Source organism: Wasmannia auropunctata, unplaced genomic scaffold (genome assembly GCF_000956235.1).
Source record: "Wasmannia auropunctata unplaced genomic scaffold, wasmannia.A_1.0 LD334204.1, whole genome shotgun sequence".
NCBI classification, from domain to species: Eukaryota; Metazoa; Arthropoda; class Insecta; order Hymenoptera; family Formicidae; genus Wasmannia; species Wasmannia auropunctata.
The window spans coordinates 1,260,552-1,280,623 of NW_012028686.1; the positions used below are offsets into that span (position 1 = coordinate 1,260,552).

Consider the following 20,072-nt stretch of genomic DNA (forward strand, 5'->3'; position numbering starts at 1 on the left):
TGATCAATATTCACTATGTTGACAGCTGCATTATTTATTTCCTATAATATGAAAACAATAATATATAACTTTATTAATATAGGCGCATTGATCCAATTCTTTGCCAAATCAGAAAAGTTTTGCAATGTGTGTGTGTGTGTGTGTGTGTGTGTGTGTGTGTTATTTATATATATTTTTTTCTATCTAAAAAATTAACAATTTTATAAATGAACATTTTTATTTACATTTTTACTTAAAATTATTAATGGAAAATTGCGTGGCTAATAATAAAATATAGTAGTACATCTAGCAAATTAATCGATGTCGAAACAATCGATCAAAAGCATAGCCGAATTATTAACAGAACTTGATATCAGAAAAGTTACAGTGATAACGAATACCTTGACCGCCATTTATCGCCGAATATCTCTGTCTGCTCGTCCACTCGCGCAATTTCGGAAGATAGCCTCCCGCTATTTCCGAAGTTATAGAACTTACACGAGATCGTACGAAAACGAGAAAACTACTGCAATTCTTCGAAAATGTTTCTCCTTTTTTATCTGCAGCGTATGTTCTGCGATATGACACGTTCTTTTTCACGATAACATTGCTGTGATTAACTATTGTCTTAATTGTGCTCAATGTATGTAATTTCAGTTATAAACATGCTATTTTACAGTAGTTACACACAAACGATGTAAAACTATACTATGTACGCTAAAAAAGTTACTTTTGTGTGTCCCTCCCTCCCCCATAACATGTCCCCGTAATGTGTATTCTCTTAATAAATAGATAAAACTTTAACTTTTTAATCTCAAAATAAAATTTCTATGTAAATTGACATATACAGACAAGAATATTTTTAAAGTAATTTTTATAATTTAACTGCAAGTTATGGAAATTGCTTTGAAAACCCGTCACGTAACTTAAATAAGATTTAGTAGCACTGAAGAGAGAATCAATTTCCGTAAAGTCAATAACGTCTTCATCAAAAACACTTTTATGTAGAAGCGTATATTTTTTCCAACACGCAAGGGATTAATACAGTTTTATTACATCAGAAGCATGTCACTTTCGACAGGAGAAAGTACAATAAATATTCTGTTGACAAAGAAATACTTAAACTACTAGACCAATGGTTTCCCATTATGAAAACAATACCACGGTTATCCTTTCTAGCTTGTTGCAACACCGTCGTACATCATTTGAAAGAACATAAAGCATTATTGCGTGTAAATAAAGAAAGCTGTAAATAAATTTTATCGCAATCTCGCTCTCTTTGACAAAACGCTTATTCTTTCCCGTTTTTAAAATGAGTATCTTACTCATGGACAAAATATCATATTTGTCAGAGAATTTATTTTTTATTATTTTCAGCTTCTTAACTACTGCTGACCGCAGAAGGAAGATAATATTATTAGCCGCACAAATTAAGAGTTAAATCAGATTTATTAATCCTTTGCGGTTTAGAAACGCAAAAGGGAAATGTATATCGTACTTTATGATAATCGTGTACGCATTCTTTTTAATACATGAGACAATCAACAAATAAAATTTGCGAACACTTTAATACTTTCCGTGCTTTTACGACAAATAATGAAACAAAGTTCATAAATAAAAAATGGTTATTACATTGCAACGCTGATAATATGATAATATTGAAATAAAAACAAAATCTTCTATATCAAATTATTTCTTGATATTATAATTATGAATGTTATAAATATAATTATAAAATAATAATAGAAATTGGATTTCCACAAAAAATTAGTATATTAAAAATCACAATAGAAAAAACATGCTAATCGTTGATATTATTATACTCACATATATCATCGTCCATTCTGTATTAATTTATCTTCACACAGACATGTATTCCACTACAGTCTTTGATTATTCTTATTATTCCAATGCTGTGCATTTTTTTTCATTAATCATTCGCATTGCGATTATTAATGTATTAACGTAAAAATTATCATAAAATATAGATTTGCTATAATCAATGAGTAGTAATTGAATACGCGACACGCATCTCTCTGGAACGAAAAATAACTGTAATGTAAATTGTGCGAATTAAATAACATAAATATAATAAATTTTATATAATGTAATACAATTACACAAAATATATTAAAATTACAATTAAATATTACATAACTAATTTTATTCAAAGTAGTTGCTATCTTACAACTTGATTTTATAATTTTTTGATTCTTTAAATAAGTAAATAATTCAAAACATATAGAAAATTTTGTAAATAGTTTTTTATGAATGTAATTAAATGAGTGTTGTGCACACACCATACACGTACACCATCTCGATATAAGTGACTGTGCATTGATTACATCCGTGCATTGTGATTTAAAACGGTCAGTCAGATTGGTAATTATGATGAAACAAGAGATGTAATCGCCTATTTAATCGAGATAAAAAAAAGTATATTACATATCATCGTTATTAGGCCCGATATAATGCATATATATAAATACTTTATTTACGCGACATACCTGTATATGCCATACAATTTATACACATATATTTGCTATTTGCGCGCCACTATGAGTGATATTCAAAGGTAAAAATTTTTCAGGAGTAAGAAAAACAATCAACTTGCAATTAAAAAATATTCAAAATCAAGAAAAATTATAATAATGCATTCGGCGAACGATAAGACAATCATACATTAAATATCGCTGGCTTTGCAAGCACAAAGGAATAACAAATTCTTCTCATTTGCTAATGGAAGGTATAAGTCACTCGGAGTGTCCTAGCAACTCAAATTCTTCCTATACTACAGAGATCATATTTTTGCAAGTACTATTTGAAACAAACTTCACATTCTAAATGATTGTTAGTTTCACTCGCTTCTGAGAACACTTGTCATTCCCGGGTAGCGGTCCACGGTTAATCTAGCGCGGCTACGGAGTCAGGGAACTTCTATAATAAGAGCGCATCGGACTTTCCATAACTCGGAACGACCTCATGGGACGCAGCCCGTCGCGACACTGCGCGGTATCCCAGATTTCGACCTGTCGGGTGATCTCCGCAGAAGTTAGCGCCGACGCATCAAATACCTTCTTGGTACTTGACATAACTGACTTGTTAAAATGCAATCAAAGCACGTTTGTTGGAAGATGCCATTAATATCAGGTCAGATCCTGTCGTTATATTAATGCGCGCTTTCCGACAGATCTCCTTCCACATTTTATAATTTCTTATATTGCAGTTTATATCGTATTTAAAGAAGTAAAGTTATAGATAAGGAATGATAACATTATCTTTTTTTTCATACAGACGCATCACCGCCGACTGCGCCTTAGGACACTCGCAAATCGAGTGCAGTCGCTAGATTTATTTGCCGACAGTTGAGCACACAGAACTGAAATTGCCTCAATATCATCGTCTATGTTATCCGCAACATCGGCATTCCTGTTCCAACGTTATATTTACGCGTTTCGAAGTAAATTTAATAAGACGAGCGAAAAGGGAGCGCGGGCAGAGTAATCCATCAACGGAGGAACTACGTCCGTAAAAGACAATGACGATCATCTATAAAAAGACGTTGCGCTGAAAGGAGAAAACGGAGTAAAGCGCAATGCGAAAACGTGATCGTGCCGATCATCTCTATTTATAATCATATAAACGACGGTGCACGACGGTGTCACGACTTTGCATAATGAATAGAATAAAATACTACTAGCAACGTCTAGGCGTGACATGAATTCTAGATTGTAGCAAATCCTCTGCATTTTCTGTCTTCGCAAGTTTTAGTCGCATAACTATAGAAATGGTGAATGTGCTTTCTGCAAATCTCCCGTAAAAATTATATATAAATGCGAAATGATGACATTCTCTTTTTCAATTATGTTTGGATTTCAATTTATTCTCGAATAATTTATTGAATTTATTATCGAGTACAACGGAAGAGTACATAAAATCGAGCTATTATAGAATATGCATGTTATAATTGGATTTAAAAAAATAGATTACAAGTAAGCAATCATTACAAATAATCATATATGTATATGCGAATTGTTCCGTAAAACGCAGTTTGCCAAAATAATACGTATTTGATTTCACTTACAATTAATTATAGTTTGCCGAAATAATACATTACATGATTTGACGTTATAGAGTATAATGTATATTCTATAATAATGTCAAATCATATAATACATTATTTTGGCAAGCCGTATGACTAAATTATTTGACATTTATGAAATATATTATATTCTATATAATAACGTGTACGAAAATATAGGTATTAGAGATTATCGACAGTATATTATTTCGATTATATAAGACACCTTTGTTTTTTTTTTACCGCAAGTAATAAATAGGTACAAGGTAAACTCGGTCTTCAATGGAAGATTGTTTTAAATTTTTCAACCTTCAAGTTCTCACTTACGACATTTTAATAGAAGATCCGAATTGAAAATCAGTCTGATTGATATACTATGTTTTCATGTCGCGACCTTTTCTTATCAGCCTAAATGTAATTTAAGATATCTACACTCACAATCAAGAGTTTTGCTCAATAAAACTTTATGAAACGAAGGCTTGGGCAAGCAGAATGTTTATTTATATACGTAATAAATTATGGATGTTATGTCAATCTCTCTCTTGCAGATGATCTTATCTTGGATTTTACATGCCGTTTATTACAAATAAACGTTTTCGACGAAGCCGTTGCTAAATTTATAGCCAGACAATCGTGTTACTTAAACAATTATTACGCAACAAGCAAATCAAAGCATTGTTTCACATGGTACATTAACTACATTTCAAGAATTTTATCATATATATTTAATGACAATGTCAAATGACAATTTAATTATATTAAATGGAAATGAATTACGCTTATATTACACAAATTAACTTGCACGATTTCTATTTATAATAAGACTATTCGTAAGAAGATAACTAGATAATATAGAACTTCTAAACTAATCAGATGTTTGATCGGCCTTCGAAAGATTAGAATTCCCTTCGAGGTATGTAGTTTTCGAATTTTTGTGTTATTTGACTTCTCTTACCTTTCGTATTTAAGATTTGTTGCTCGACGGACTGGACATACGATTCTTCCGGTACCTGAATAATCCAACGAATTTTCTTCCGCTGCATCTGAAACGACGTAGTTGTCGATAATCCAACGATATTTAAGTATCGCAAAGTGTCGCGCGATTTGCGATCGATTCTAACCGCTAGACTGAATGAGATTAGTAGAGTAAGGCAGATTTAAGGCTGCCGCGACGATATCGGCGCGATTATTTTTTACGAACGAAGGTTTGCCGATAATACGAACGAGTAAAGCACTTGCATTGGTATATATAGTAGCAATCCATAGCAAACCTTTAAATTATCACGAAAATATTTACGAGTTGACTCAAATCTGGTATTTTGTGCAATTACAACCAGACATTGTTATTATTTATGTCTTAATTTAAACATTAATTTATAACATCTCTGTGAACCTAGTAATCTCATGAAAAAAAAAGTTTGACTATATGCCATAATTAAATGCTCATTTATTGCTAATTTATAGCCTTAGTCACGAATTTATTGCTCTTACTCATTCGTAGGAAATAAATATATCAAAGATGGGAGTGTTGACTTCACGTTACACTATCTCTACTTCCGAAAAAAAATGTACAGAGTACTGTAAAGAAAAAAATAGGTATACATATCAAAAATTTTTGCTATTTTTTTATTCTAAGATATTGCAAAGAAACATCGAGAATTTTGATTAATTATACCTTACTCTTGCACTAACACCATCACACTCCTAACAGATTTTTTTAACTCAAACAAAGAGCAATAAATTCCGAACTGGAATATTTTAAGAGCAAATAATTCCAGAAACATTTTAAGAAGATTTTAAAATTGACACAGCAATTAATTGCTTTAATGTATTTTACTGAGAAAAAATCTGTCAGGAGTGACGGTGCTAGCGTATATACAAGAATAAAGTGCATTAAAGTAATTAATTGCTGTATTAATTTTAATCTTTACATATTTTTATCTATGTATAAATATACATATATATTTATATTTATAAAATATATATTATATAAATAAAAAAACTGTATGTATATATTTATACTATATATAATATGTAAATATATTTGATTATTATTTTTTGTTAAATTATTCATAATTCAAGAAAATTTATTATTAGACATGCAATGAGAAATACTTTCTATAATTAGTCAAAGAAATGTTCTTTTGAATGATCGATTACGTTTAAAATTCGTTGACTGACTAACAAGCTAACAACAAAGCGTACCAGCCTCGTGTGTGACTGTGAGTTGTTACACGAACGTCTATACACAGATGACCTTCACCTGTACACACTCGCACTAATTGCGGACGATTACGCGTTTCCTATTGTATAATCATTAATGGAAAAGCCGAGCACCATCGATGCGCCGCGCGCACGGATGACAGCAATGCGCTGATGCTGTTTTCCGCGGGCCCAGCAGCATCCCAGTAATTCATACGTCTCGCTGTCACAATTCACTCCCGTGTCCGCGAAATTGTACTCGCGACACGTCGTTTCGCAATTAATCAACAGGTTTCTGTGTGAACAATCGTTTACCTTGGAAACGGCCGCGCAACATCAGGGCAAAATGCGTTTCTTCGTTTCTCGTTCGCGAATAAACGTTTGCGCACGTTCGGAGACGATAAATATCGTCGTAGACGATAAAGCCGCGGGCGAGCACTGACAGCGATTTGGTCAGCGGAAGTGACACTGACTATCCGAATGGCACCAGTCGCGGCCGTGCGCGTGTCCACTATACGTCAAACTCCTCGCCACGAGGAGGAATTGTCAATCAGCAGCGCGCCTACACGCAGCTGCGGTCGGTGCATCTCGCCGGTGGATGCCTCCCGGCTAATCACCGGCGAGCATCATCACGCCTACGTCCGCGACCGGCAACCTGTCATGCGGCGTAAGACCCGATAATAAACACGATAATAAGTATATATGCAAGTCGGATCTTGTGCGTGCGATCTCTTGAGCGTCTCTTTATTCGCTTTTCTTTTAAGGTTTCCTCGGAGCAATCCAGAAACGGTCTTTACGTCTGAGTGAAATGTCGATGAATATCAGTAATTTGCAAATTATTACAAATTGAGATGATTAATTTGTAATTATAAAAGATCGAGATATGAACGATGGAATCGTGACAGATGTTTCGTGCTCTATATTTAAATCTCTGAGTTGACTACATGTAATTTAATTGATTTATAAGTATGTAATTTAATTGATTGATAAGTATATATGAACATGAATCTATGAAATTTTTGTAAAATGTTAATATCCCAAAACATTTTATAAATTTCGAGGATATATTTTAAATTGAATTATTTTGCGAGTAATTACAAAATGTAAAAGGATAGGAGAAAAATGAAGAATAAAAAAAGTGTAAATTAAAAACAGGAAAGTTTGAGTTAGAATTCTGGCTTTTCTGCAAAAAAAATTTTGACATAAAAATTAAAAACATAAATCATAATTTGTTGCCTATATCTTCGTTATATGAAAAAATCGAAGTAAAAATGTTTATTGTTTAAATTCAAATTGCTTTAAGTTGTAATACTTTTGACAGAAAAATTTTTGAGAAGAAATATTAAAATCCGTGAACGTTTGAAAAAATTCCATCCAAGAACTGTAGAATCGAGAACTTCACTTTTGCTCTTACCGCTTAGAATCCACGGAACTCAATTCATCTTTTGTTATTCTTTTCAGAACGATTAGTTACGTTCAAACAGAAAAAGTAGATCTGCAACAATTTTCTGCTTGTCATTGACCTATAAAGCACATGCCATAAAGAAATTAATTATGTATATAATAATATACAGAACAGGCATGCTTAAATTTATTTTTCATCGGTGATTAATCGAGATTTTTTTATATGTATACTTATGCACACATATATTCCACGTGGCTATCTGATAAACTTAAACCGTCGACACACGTCGACTAAGCAGATTTTCTCATTTTTTCTAACATACCTAAAGTAAGCGTAACGTATCGTATGCGGATCATAAATCAGGTACAATAAAATGTAAAAAAAAGCATTCGAGTAAAAACTTCAAACTGACGTTACACCGCGCTAATGGCTCGTTTACACAGGAAGCGACGACTTGTGCGACTACGTGGGACACGTAGCGCAACATTGGCTGTCGCGTCGTTCTTTATTGACAAGTATTCCGTTCTATGTACGAACATATCAATGCAGCGTTCACTCCGGTTTATTTCCGAACGTGCAGCTTGGTTAGAATTGTACTGTATTGCGTGTATATTCATTAAAGAAAAAAGTTGCAAAATATAAGTACGGCTGTACGAAACTACGAAGGTTAAGTTGCAAAGAATTGCAAGTGGAGTAAATATATCTCAAAATGTATCTCATGTATTATTTGGACGACAAGGGAAATCGAGTGTACACTTTACAGGTGATTTCTCGTAACGTGCTACAATATATAACAGAATTGATGCACAATTGCAATAACATTAATTATATTGGCAACGTAATAAAATATATATTACTACATATCTCTGTAATCTTATTTCTTAAATGCAAATTCTGCATTTAAAAAGAAAGATTACATTATCGTAATTTAAGTAATGTGATTACATTATCATAACTCGTAAAAAATATGATTTTCTCTATACCAATTTTCTTTCCTTCATAATAAGATCTTTTAGCTGATTTTCTTTATATTTTCTCGCCTCCTTTTTTTCAACAATGGTTGAATTTTTACAGAAAATGGATCCTAATGGAAAGCCTACCTTATCCGCACATCCAGGTAATTTATTAATATATTTTTTATGGCACAGACACTTCACATAGGACAATAATGACAGGATTGATATTAAATGTCTTTGCAGCTCGATTTTCTGTCGAGGACAAATATTCAAGAGAAAGGATCACGATGAAGAGAAGATTTAGCTTACTATTGATACAGCAACCACAACCTAGCTATTAATCTAAAATGAAAGTTAACAAATTTTATATAGAGATGTAAAGTGTAAATGAGAAGGACTACACGATGTTATGACTTGGCTTCATACAACCGAGTATGATAGAACCTGTATTTCTATCGACAGAGAGATGATTCAACTTATACACCCACAACTTCCTTTAGTGATAATGAGGAAAAATATGACTCAAGATTATCATTTTAGAATATGGGATTATATTCGATATTCCTGCAACATCTGCAACCTGATAACAAACTTAAGAAATTATTCCCACTGAAAATTTATCTATATTTTACATTTCACTTAATTATTTTGTATGTCTTGTATTCTGTTGATAGTAAATAAAACATTTCTTGCGTTCATTGTCGATACGTATATTTACTATACAAATTTCATTTACACAGTTTATTATCTCCGCACATTATAAAAAAATAAAAATTATTGTACACAGTATTTTCTGACTTGCAATACAGTTGCAATAAGTTTTATTTAAAAAATCGTAACAAGATTATTTACTTGCAATCTTAGTTTAATGTGAATAGCATACTTGACGAAGTCTACTAAATTAATACGTACAGAGCGTTCACTATTGTATATGACATAAAATACAAAGCCGATATTGAGTTCCAGTCAACAACTATCTTACAATCCTATTCTTAATCATTAACATATCGATATATGATTTTATTTCATTTATTGATATTAAAAAATAACAAAACTATGTACAGTATCCTTTATCACAATTAGAATTACACATCAAATGCAAGCATTTACATAATTATCAACATTATTTAGAATAATGTGTAATTACGTAACTTTTAAAATAATTATACATAGTTGATATAACATGTGCAATACATTCTAAATCAGAAATATAAATTAAATATGATTTTATCCTGTGTGAGAATAAATTTTACGCGAGAAATTGACTTTTTTCGTTTTTATAAATTTTGAAGCTACATATCACAGTTTGTGAGTATGATTGTAAAGGGCCAATATCATATTACCATATTCGTATGAAATAAATACAAATATAACTTATTCTAATCGAAAAGAGACTAAGATACATTATTACATATTTGTTTATGTAGATACAGTATATGTAAGATTTGGTTTATATTTATTTTTGAAGCTACAACCACATACGTTCGAGTATTAAATCAGGACATTGTAATAACTGTTTAAATAAAATTTTTTTTGCACAGGAAAAGTAATACGTAAATCTAAATTACAGCTTTAGAAACGTTGCACTAATTAAATAACTGAATCTCTTTTAATAAAAATGTTAGAAATATAAGAGAAATGTGTAATTAAATATATATTTAACTTATTGTTAAACTACTGGAATCTTTTGCGATATTATAAAAACATAAGAATAGCTCTACAAATAATAATAACATTCTAATTATTAGAATATATAACATACAATAAAATATTTGATTAAAGTATATTTTATTTTATATATATATAAAACTATGCATTTCTCCAACTTGTATATATAAATATTTGGTATAACATATTATCACCAAAATTATTGTATTATTACATAAAAAATCTATTTGAATATACGTATCTTGTTAGACTTAAGATTAACAATAAAAACAGAATATGCCAAATATAATAAATAGAATAAATGTAATTACGTTATTTAGAAGTTCTTTCTATAAGAAAATTGAATAAACATAGTTTTGTATAAATCATATATAATCAGTTTTTAAATATTTGCAACTTAATAAATATGAATAATTAAGAATATTTTATGATTATCTTACATTTGCAAATTAAAAAATTATAAATAGAAAATCATAATATTCTAGAAAACATGGCAACACAAGAAAACTTTGATAATATCCAATTCTGATGAATAAACACTAAGAAATGTGTATATTGATTTTTTTCTATAGATGTATTTTTTAATTAAAATATAAATATTAAACACAATATATAGATTTTTACATAGCATTATATAAATGCCTAGTTTACGTATGTCCATAAGGATTACTATATGTTACAATTTAGCATAATAGAAATATGTAACATTTATTCACAAGCTCTTATGAGTATATCGCTAACAAATATTTGTACAAATTTTACATATATTTGCATTTTATATTAAAAAAATTCTTATATTACCATCTCTCTTAAGATATTAAGATGGTATAGAATATTAAAATATTTTAAATGAAAAAAGAGACAACAGAGCAAGATTCATAAATTTAAATGAATGTGAAATACAAAAGAAATAAAAAATGAAAAAATATATAAGTACATAATTTAGGACACATAGGAGTAGCAAACTTCCTCTCAACATTTAACTGAATCGTTAAGAACTATTGAAAAATAGAATATTTTTTAATATTTTTTCGATATAACGTAGGTATTGTTGCAATAACGTGATTATTTTCCGGTGTAATGTAATTCAACTGAAAAATGTAATAATTATGTATATTAAACAATGTTTCAGTACAAAATATATACTTAGCTAGAAACTTTAGAAATCATAATTTTCAAATAAAGACATTTTATGGCATCATTAACATAATTATTAATCCAAAGGTTCAAGTTTTTTAAAAAGCTGAATGGCTTTGGTAATAAAGAATTGAAGTAAACACTTAAAATAAATAAATATTATACTATTGTATCCAACGCCGATATTTACCTGTTTCAAAATATTAATTTATATGATAATATAATTCTTATCTACTGTATGAATATAAAATAAAGTATTTACATAATTATATATTCATTTTGATATAAAAAAAACAACTTGCGATTACTCTCTAAATAAAGATGTTCATGACTTGTTACACGCAGAATCAAAGAACATGTACATCTTTGACAACAAAATTTATACATCTTTAATTCGATTCTGATGGAGCTGCTGGCAGAACATGCACTTGTTGTGCTTTACTGGCATTATATACTTGTCCCGGACTAAATGGCTCTAATCGAGGACCAGATCCTAAATCATTTTTATTACGGACGACATCTTAAAATGGAAACAAATAAAACAATTACAGAAATTCATACAACTTAGAAACAAACGTAATATATCTTTGTCTTTCAAATTATCGTAAATATTTTCAATAAAAATTTGATAAATTTGTTTACAAATCAAATAACACGTCACACATATAAAATACTTAAACTTACCATTTTTCGATTCTGTTGCAGGTATATATCGAGATAATCTAACAACAGGGAGAGGCAAATAACCACTTGTCAGAGGCATCACGTCTAATGTAACGCTTTGTTTCTCTACAATTTCTAACGATACAATGCCTGCTGTCCGACCACACACCGCCCACATAGTTTGGTCCGCCAGAACCTCGTACATTAACTGCGGTGGAGGATTTGGGCTAAGACTAGGCATGCGCATCACTGTAAGACACAAGTGGCACATACTACCAGCACGACAAAATTCTCCTCCACCACCACTTGTTTCAACTTTCGAGGATACTGTGAATAAAGTCTGGAAAGCATCGTTACAAACAAGTTAACGTTATATACTACATATAAGAATGCACAGTTTTTTACAAGTCAACATGTATTACTACATCATTACAAGTTACCATTAATCCGTGACTTTTCATTTAAAATAAATAATATTTAAATATGTAATATATAATTATATATATATTAAACGTATCAATTAATGAGTTCTTACCACATAATCTGTAATATCAAAGTTGCATCTGTAAACACTACATGCTTTCTCAATTCTCTCTAGATTGTGTATATGTAGTGGATCATCGTCAACGTGTGTATCGTTTAATTCTTCAGTATCATTAACTGATATATATTTTACACGAAAGTCAGTCTTTATTGGTATCGTGGATTTTTCATCTTTCCCGATCTCGAGTTCCCACATAAAGGAAACATTCATTCCATTACCTATCACTAATTTCTGACCCGCGACAGGATTTAAACTTTTAAAGTTAACGTCTATTGACGAAATTGTCATTAATTCAGGCTCAGTTAATTGTAGAAGTTGACTTGTCAGACCAGTTACGACTATTTGAATGAATTTTCTATGTTTTGCTGTATGGAGTTTCATACTTGACATCAGCGGTGGACCAAAATGCAAAGGTATGCTTTCTTCCGAACCCCATGGACATTGTATATTCAACTTAAAAAAATAATTATTATTAGTTATATTTATTGCACAAAAGAGAATAATATAAATTACACGTATTAAATACCTTATGTTCCATAGATGACGAATCTTTCTTTGGTGGTAGTTCAGCTAAAATCTTTAACTGCATTCTTATGGTTTGAAATGGTTCGCACGTTGGCAGTGGTATCTCTAACTCCTTCACCATTACTTTTTCGACACTTTGCGATTGCACTGTCAATCCGCGTGATGTGCGTAATTTTAATTTCATTTCTTCGGTTATCTTTGTACTTCCGCTCGATATAACTAATTCAATATCTTGAATGAGACCCGCCAGTAAATCTCTGCCGCAATTTATGGATATCGTTGGCTGCGTCTTTGCTACTTCGTAGCATAACCGTGGATTCAGTATGGGTGATAAAAACTCCAATTTTTCCTCTATCACCAACGATAACTGGCTAACTTTGTACAAACCCGGCTGATTCACTCGCCTTGTTAAGACAAACGTATTCATACCGGGCTTCATAACGAATTCATCACAGGAGAGCGCTTTGCTGAAATCGCCTTTTGTATTAACTGAAGGTTTTCTATGTTTTGAACTATCTGAACGTCTCACGAGCGGCTTCATATTTTTATTAATAACGCTAGCAGAACCGAGACTCCTGTCTTCCTTGTAATCCAAATAAGAATAAACTTGCAAACGTAATAAACTGAGATCAAGTAGTTTCATATCTTCTAATGTGCACTTTGACAACCTGAAATAGAGCAAAATGAAAATTCAACATATAGAAAAAATATAAAACACAACGAGCACTATTCTAAATATAAGTTACTTTTTTTACAATTTTTTTTACTGTAGTATTAAGAATTATATACACGCATAGATTTTTATAAATAAAAATATTTCTAATTTTATTCATTAATAACTTACAATTGTACTGGAGGCTCAACTGATGATTTTAATCCTTTTTTCTTATTAGGTATAGATGGCTTTTGTATCTCCTCTACGGAGATTGCGGCGCTGGTGCATCTTACTTCCCGAGGAAACAAACTCTGTACGCTGATTTCGACGTTAACTACACAGTCTTGTACTATCTTATCCATCACTTTAGCTTCCATACTGAGTATTATAAAAGCACATCCGAGTTCCGCGAGTAATGGTTGAGGTGACGAGATCATTTTCATATATCCTAACATTTCTTCCAAATATGTATTGCGTACGGTTATATGCAAAAGACTCGCGCTAGCTACTGCCGCGCACACTTTAGTATATTTCTCGACGTCGTCCATCCGTTTGTAACACTCGGCTAGCTCCAACTGCGTTTGCACGGCCAAGCGACTCCAGCCCTCGTCCATGTAAGTTTTCAATGCGTCAGATAAAAACGCGACCGCTTTCTGATTCTCCCCGAGTTCGCTGTAGAATCGTGCCAACTCTTTGCCGATTAATCTCGCCGATCGTATGCGGCCGACGTGTTTGTACGTGCCCATGGCTAATTCCGCATGCTCCAGGTACTGTTTCTTGAACGCTTCTTTGGATGAAAGTGCCTCTTTTAACTTGTCTGTAGGAGTCAACTTTCCTTCTACCTGCGGCTCCGAATCTCCTATACCTGCTATAAGATACACAACTGTGTGCAACTGTTCGCTAGTCGGTTCACTTCCTGGCATTAGGCCGCACAATTTTCCTAAGTTTCCTAACTGAAAAGGAAAAGATACATAATACGATATAAAATAAATATATATAAGGGAAACAATCCAAGGATTATTATTAATTACAGTAGTAAATATAAAATAATAATATCAAACGTAATAGATCAGTTTATTTACCTTGTCTCTTGCAAGTGCCCATAAACTAGCTGTATGTAAAGAACACAAGTCTAACTGTTGATTGTTATCGATATTGTTGGTGGACAGTTGACATGCTTGCAAGACCTCTAACGCACAGAGGAATGACCAGCATTCTACGGAGCCTTCCGGTTTCTGTACTTCTAAGATTCTTAACTCGCTCAATGTATTATGGACAAACGATAAGCACCTCTGTGCTACCTGTCAAGTATAATATTCAGTGTCAATTTTGAAATATTAATTATGAAGCTATTACCAATAATTTCTCAAATTCGTACAAACCTCCCAAGGTTTATTAAGCAGGAGTAGCATGGCACATTGTCTACTAAACAAGTAACTTCTAAGATCTAATAAAGATGCCCTACATTCAGCTAAAAGAAACCTCAAGTGATGGTTTGTACCGTTGTTTAAATTCACACCTCCCCAGTTGTTCAGAGGCGTTTGAAACAAACTTAACCATCCTGGAGTATCTATGAAAAATTTATCTGCATTTAGGTTTTCACTTTGCATCTCAACATCTGTTCTCATTGCATAACGTACATCTTTGATACAAATAAAATTTTTAAGGATTACAATACCTCCTACATTAGAGTTGAGCACAAATTGTGTAAAGAGAGCGTCTAGTTCGTCATACTGCACCAATGCCTCATCGTACAAGCCTAGCATTTGCAGTGCGAATGCCAATTCTTCCTAAAATACCAATTCAATTAGTTAATAAGAAGAAGAATTAGTTAATAAGAAAGATACAAGTTTTAAATTTTTCAAAATATTAAGGAATTAATTTAATATTCGGAAGACAACGCGCGTCGCTCTATATGAAAATCGTAATCGCCGTATCCCGATTACGAGGGTTTAATCTCAACCTTTATCCCATGTAGCTAGTTTTAGTCGGAAAAATTGGAGACTTGAGAACGTTACGAGATGTTATAAATGAAAGAAGTTAAAATATATGACTCGTTTCAGAAGCCTGTACTTTGACTTTATACTTTATACTTGATTTTGACTTTATACTTTATTAGGCAATTCAGAGATAAGACTTTTAGAGATAAGAATTTGTAGCAAGCGTTATATCACCTGCAGAAGAAAATAATGGCAGAAATTCCAATTAGGATTGTTACGCCTTTCTCTCTGCTCACGTATAATATCTTCAAAGCGCGACAGGGTTCTGTCGTATGCAGTCAACATCAAATGACGAATGCGAGTTATCAGGCCCCTCCATGATTCCGCGGAACGAGATTCAGATTTAATTGGATTAATTATACCAAAGCATCTGTCAATCAAAGATACAATTTATGGATTAACAATATCGATTTGTGCATTGTGTGTTGTAAGAATAAATGTAAAAGATCACAGCGTAATTAATTACCTATCGCCATTCTTGGCGGCGAAGTCACTTCGTATTTTATCTAAGACGGTAGTCCTGGGTAACAGCTTATTGGCCTTCTTTATATCGTACGTTTCTACCAATACAATCATCCAATCTTGAATGTGATATAAATTCAATACTTTTAACCAAGCTTCAATATCATCTCTGACACTAGTCTTATAAGTATCAACATCCTAGAAGAAAAAAAATTAACGTGAAAATTTATTTGCTGAATTATTAGAAACGTGAACACATCCAGACAATGTCAAATATAAAGATACTTTCTAATCTCATAACATTATTGCTAGCTTTATCTAACATAATGTCCAATGTAGAAAAAAAGAAATAACATTCTATATACAAATATGTCATATATGATAAGAAAGTGAAATTAATGGCATAATGGAAGACTTACAGAACATTCCGTCCAATAAATATGAAAGATTGGTTGTTTTATGAGATGCCAATCTTTGTCAGTGGGCAAAATGTCTCTGGAAAATGGCACGAAGGTAGCCCCAAGTTTGACCTGTTTAATTGGCCTGCTGAACGACCTGCGCCATTCCGCCGTATCCGCAGGTATAGCTTGGAGTAGATTCTTTTCCAATGTAGAAAACAAATTTTCATCCCCAGCACCTGTATCAATCGTGCGAATCACTTATTGTTGCCATCTTACGTCACGCCGTTCGAGAAACGAGGTAGCGCATTTGCATAGGTCAGACTCATCATTCTTAATGCATTTGATTACTCATTTATATTATAACAAAAAAACTGTTGCAAAGTCCACCTTGTACTTTTGCCACATGAGTTTAGATTGAATTCTTACGTCGATAACAAGATAGAAGGGAATCTGGCAAAATTATTTAAATCACACCAAAACAATTCGCGTAACGTGCTTTCCTGACAACAACGCATTAAGTTGACATATGTTCCTCGGGAGAAGCCTCCGCGAAGTCGGGCGCTCGGAGGTACGCATTATTTGACGCTACAAATTTCACCCGGACATTTCGTCCCGGCCGGGCCGAGCCCCGAGGAGAAACGGGGAAACGTCGCGAGAATTGACAGATGGACGACGGAGGGGGCGTCGAATAAAACGGTGCCCGAACGACGGGCCGTGTAAGCGAATACATAGGCGGAGGGCGGGGGAGGGTGGCGGTACTCACAGGTGACGATCGGTCTGCCGTCCACGGGAGCGCCCGCCTTGCGTGCCTCGCCAGCCACGGACGATCCCCCATTGCAGTTCATCGTTTCTGAGGACTGGCGGTGCGCCTCGCGAGCTCGCTGCTCCCGATCGGGCCCACGTTCATAACTCCTCGTCCCTCTCTCGCCGGCGCGCATATAGGAACTCCGACCGAGCGCGACCGGGTCTCCGCTCGCCGATCCGGGTCCTCCGCCGAATCGCGCCGCGAGCGCGAGAGACACACCACCACCGGGGCGACTCTTCTTGACTCGGCGCGAGCTCAGTGGCAGCAGTTCGAGAGAGACGAGCCGAGCATCGTTTCACCACGCACTCTCGAGCCCCATTGAGGTTGGGATCCTTACGTCCGTTCCCTATGCAGGCCGTGCTGACTTACGCCAGCTGCACTCCACCCGCGCACTCGAGGCGCGAGAGACGTATACGTCAGAGAAGGAAAGAGCGCGGACGAGGGAGTGCAGGTGTACATGCAAGCGCGAAGAACAGACGTCCCATTTGGCGATGCGATGTGCCGTTTGTATCGATTCACGGAAAAGCTCGATATATCGTGTCGTCGCGATGCTCCGCTTTTCAGCACCTCCGATTGGCTGTGCGTTTACTGAAGAATTAATGGCACACTTCGTCTCTGCAACTGCACCTCTTTCTTCTCCTCTTCTCACCGCTCTTCGACCTGGCTGTGTATCCGTCTCGTTTTGAGTGCAGAAAGTGAGCGACGCGATGACAATACCGCGGGGAGGAGATCTCGCATTCTCGGCATTCTCGCCACGCTCGTTCCGCAACAACAGTTCGCAACGCAATATCAACAGTATTGTGTTCGAGCCTTTGAAAGCCGATCGTTCCGAGAACTGTGCCTCTTCGCAATGGCATGCCGTTTAAACTAAACGTGAAAGTTTGATACATGATCTCTCGTCTTCACAATACGATATTACTCTTCGTTACGAAGACATTTTTCGAACGTCGATTTTTAGCCACGTTGCGCTGCGAATTTGTACTCCAGTTTCTCCAATTCTTTGTTCTAATTCTTTTTCTTCAACTTTTTCGCTAATTTTGCATAAGATTTTGGATATGCACATATGATTGTTGAGAAAAAGAGAGACATGATTATCGTTATATGACATTTTTTACATAACCTCTCGCTATGCCCGTTTTATCCAGAACGATTTAAAGATTATTTAAAAAATTTTAAATATAACAAAAACATGTCCCTACATGAAAAGATACCTGGCGATATATTGCCTTCGAAGAAGGAAAGTCAAGGCTATATCGATGATTTAGGGAAGAAAGAAAGGTTTCAGTTGGAAGAGCTTTTAGAGAGACAGGAAACAATTCTTGCTAATAAGTAGGTAGGACGTAAACTATCGCCAATTTCAATTTGTTTTGAACAATCCTGAGCCATCCCGGTTTTTCAGGAATTTGATCTCAAGGCTTCCCGACAGAGGAGAAAAAATTATAAACTTTCACGATAAAATACTGCAGGAACTCAAACGTAGAGATGAGGTGGAAGAGATGGCAAGTGTGCTGTCGCGGCTTAACATAGCATCCGAAGGCAAAGCGGCTATGAGCAAATTGGAATGGACAGGAAAATATAATGAAAAAGATGATAAAGATGTGACCAAAATCGTTGAGCTGGACAGTGACGACGAGGAAGATCCATTGAAGATACTAGCTCAGGTTGATAGATTTTGCATGATTATAGTAATAACTAATAACTTTTGCCAATTGATATTATATATATACATATATATATATATATATATATATATATATATATATATGAATTAGACAAAAAATATATATGTATTATGTTTTAAAACAGCCTACAGGAACTGGTGTTCACAACAAGAAAATTATACATGTGGCACCTGAGGAGAGCCTCATCAAACCTGAAGACATAGCAGAGATTGAAACCTTCAAGACGGATCCTTCAGACATAGAGCACGTTAAATATATCGTTGATAAAGTAGAGAAGACGCAGAAAACTAATAAAAAAGAATCATTTAAACCATATAAAACGACCAAGAGCAATGTACACGATCCAATGAAGGAGAAACAAAGAAAATTGCATAAAAATTGGGAGGTCACAGCAGCAACACCACCTCTTATAGTTCACGGAGCTGCACAGGTTCTGAGTTTGAACGAATCTTTAAGATTGCAGAAGAATCAAACAGAAAAGTTACAGGTATTTGACGTTTTCATATCTTTTCATTTTTTTTTCTGTCAGGAAAAGCATATGTTCTGTTAAACTACTAGAGATAAATTTTTAATTAATTTGAATTATTTTAATAATAGGAAATCCAAGCAAAACATGCAGTGGAACGTTTAGTTAATCAATTAGGATTACATGATATCGGTCCTGTACCGCGAAACGTAGGCAATTACCGTTCGCAGTATACAAACGGTGACTATTCCTCTTCTTCGGATGATGAAGAACACGAAGTGCACGATGAAGAAGACAACGACAGAAGCGGAACAGTTGTTTTTACCGTGGATTCTATAGAAAGCTAACAAAGACTGTTACATTTAATGCACATGTGCGAGAAATCAATTCTAAATATATTAATTTATTTTTGCTTTAATAAAATCGTTTTCCTACGATTCT

General features: G+C 33.8%; 4 protein-coding genes across 12 annotated transcripts in view; 2 read left to right on the forward strand and 2 right to left on the reverse strand.

Moving 5' to 3' along the window:
* Positions 1-6,704, reverse strand: part of LOC105459190 (dystrophin, isoforms A/C/F/G/H-like) — a 440,003-nt gene extending 433,299 nt beyond the window's left edge. For 3 of the 9 annotated variants that reach the window (XM_011705001.1, XM_011705000.1, XM_011705005.1), the window contains exon 1: positions 5,016-5,282. In XM_011705001.1, coding sequence (XP_011703303.1) covers positions 5,016-5,103 — 88 coding nt within the window. In that variant the 5' untranslated portion in view covers positions 5,104-5,282. Of the gene's footprint in view, positions 1-1,806; positions 2,016-2,661; positions 2,749-5,015; positions 5,285-6,265; positions 6,285-6,577 lie in introns of those variants that run through there. The other 6 variants (XM_011704998.1, XM_011704999.1, XM_011705003.1 and 3 more) reach the window with 6 other exon arrangements.
* A 1,468-nt stretch (positions 6,705-8,172) lies between these two features.
* Positions 8,173-9,587, forward strand: LOC105459192 (H/ACA ribonucleoprotein complex subunit 3). The gene is made up of 3 exons (XM_011705010.1): positions 8,173-8,430; positions 8,742-8,784; positions 8,867-9,587. The coding sequence occupies exons 1-3, from the start codon at positions 8,377-8,379 to the stop codon at positions 8,962-8,964; spliced, it is 195 nt and encodes a 64-aa protein (XP_011703312.1). The 5' UTR covers positions 8,173-8,376; the 3' UTR covers positions 8,965-9,587.
* A 1,987-nt stretch (positions 9,588-11,574) lies between these two features.
* LOC105459193 (trafficking protein particle complex subunit 10) lies at positions 11,575-17,827 on the reverse strand. The gene is made up of 12 exons (XM_011705011.1): positions 17,442-17,827; positions 16,697-16,914; positions 16,282-16,475; positions 15,990-16,185; positions 15,494-15,605; positions 15,198-15,385; positions 14,898-15,116; positions 14,005-14,768; positions 13,162-13,828; positions 12,627-13,088; positions 12,113-12,431; positions 11,575-11,948 (listed from the first exon to the last, which is right to left on the reverse strand). The coding sequence occupies exons 1-12, from the start codon at positions 17,614-17,616 to the stop codon at positions 11,818-11,820; spliced, it is 3,645 nt and encodes a 1,214-aa protein (XP_011703313.1). The 5' UTR covers positions 17,617-17,827; the 3' UTR covers positions 11,575-11,817.
* Positions 17,828-17,960: 133 nt separating this feature from the next.
* LOC105459194 (DNA-directed RNA polymerase II subunit GRINL1A) lies at positions 17,961-20,068 on the forward strand. Its single transcript, XM_011705012.1, has 4 exons — positions 17,961-18,812; positions 18,883-19,144; positions 19,290-19,652; positions 19,763-20,068. The coding sequence occupies exons 1-4, from the start codon at positions 18,673-18,675 to the stop codon at positions 19,976-19,978; spliced, it is 981 nt and encodes a 326-aa protein (XP_011703314.1). The 5' UTR covers positions 17,961-18,672; the 3' UTR covers positions 19,979-20,068.
* The last annotated feature ends 4 nt before the right edge of the window (positions 20,069-20,072 follow it).

Excerpts from the sequence above, each read along its gene's own strand:
- LOC105459192 (XM_011705010.1), top strand. The coding sequence starts at position 8,377 with ATGTATCTCATGTATTATTTGGACGACAAGGGAAATCGAGTGTACACT. Across the intron at positions 8,431-8,741 it reads ATCGAGTGTACACTTTACAG|AAAATGGATCCTAATGGAAA; the intron begins GTGATTTCTCGT and ends GAATTTTTACAG. Across the intron at positions 8,785-8,866 it reads TACCTTATCCGCACATCCAG|CTCGATTTTCTGTCGAGGAC; the intron begins GTAATTTATTAA and ends ATGTCTTTGCAG.
- LOC105459193 (XM_011705011.1), bottom strand. The coding sequence starts at position 17,616 with ATGCGCGCCGGCGAGAGAGGGACGAGGAGTTATGAACGTGGGCCCGAT. Across the intron at positions 15,117-15,197 it reads TGCTTAATAAACCTTGGGAG|GTAGCACAGAGGTGCTTATC; the intron begins GTTTGTACGAAT and ends TATACTTGACAG. Across the intron at positions 11,949-12,112 it reads TGCAACAGAATCGAAAAATG|ATGTCGTCCGTAATAAAAAT; the intron begins GTAAGTTTAAGT and ends TTCCATTTTAAG.
- LOC105459194 (XM_011705012.1), top strand. The coding sequence starts at position 18,673 with ATGTCCCTACATGAAAAGATACCTGGCGATATATTGCCTTCGAAGAAG. Across the intron at positions 18,813-18,882 it reads GAAACAATTCTTGCTAATAA|GAATTTGATCTCAAGGCTTC; the intron begins GTAGGTAGGACG and ends CCGGTTTTTCAG. Across the intron at positions 19,145-19,289 it reads CATTGAAGATACTAGCTCAG|CCTACAGGAACTGGTGTTCA; the intron begins GTTGATAGATTT and ends GTTTTAAAACAG.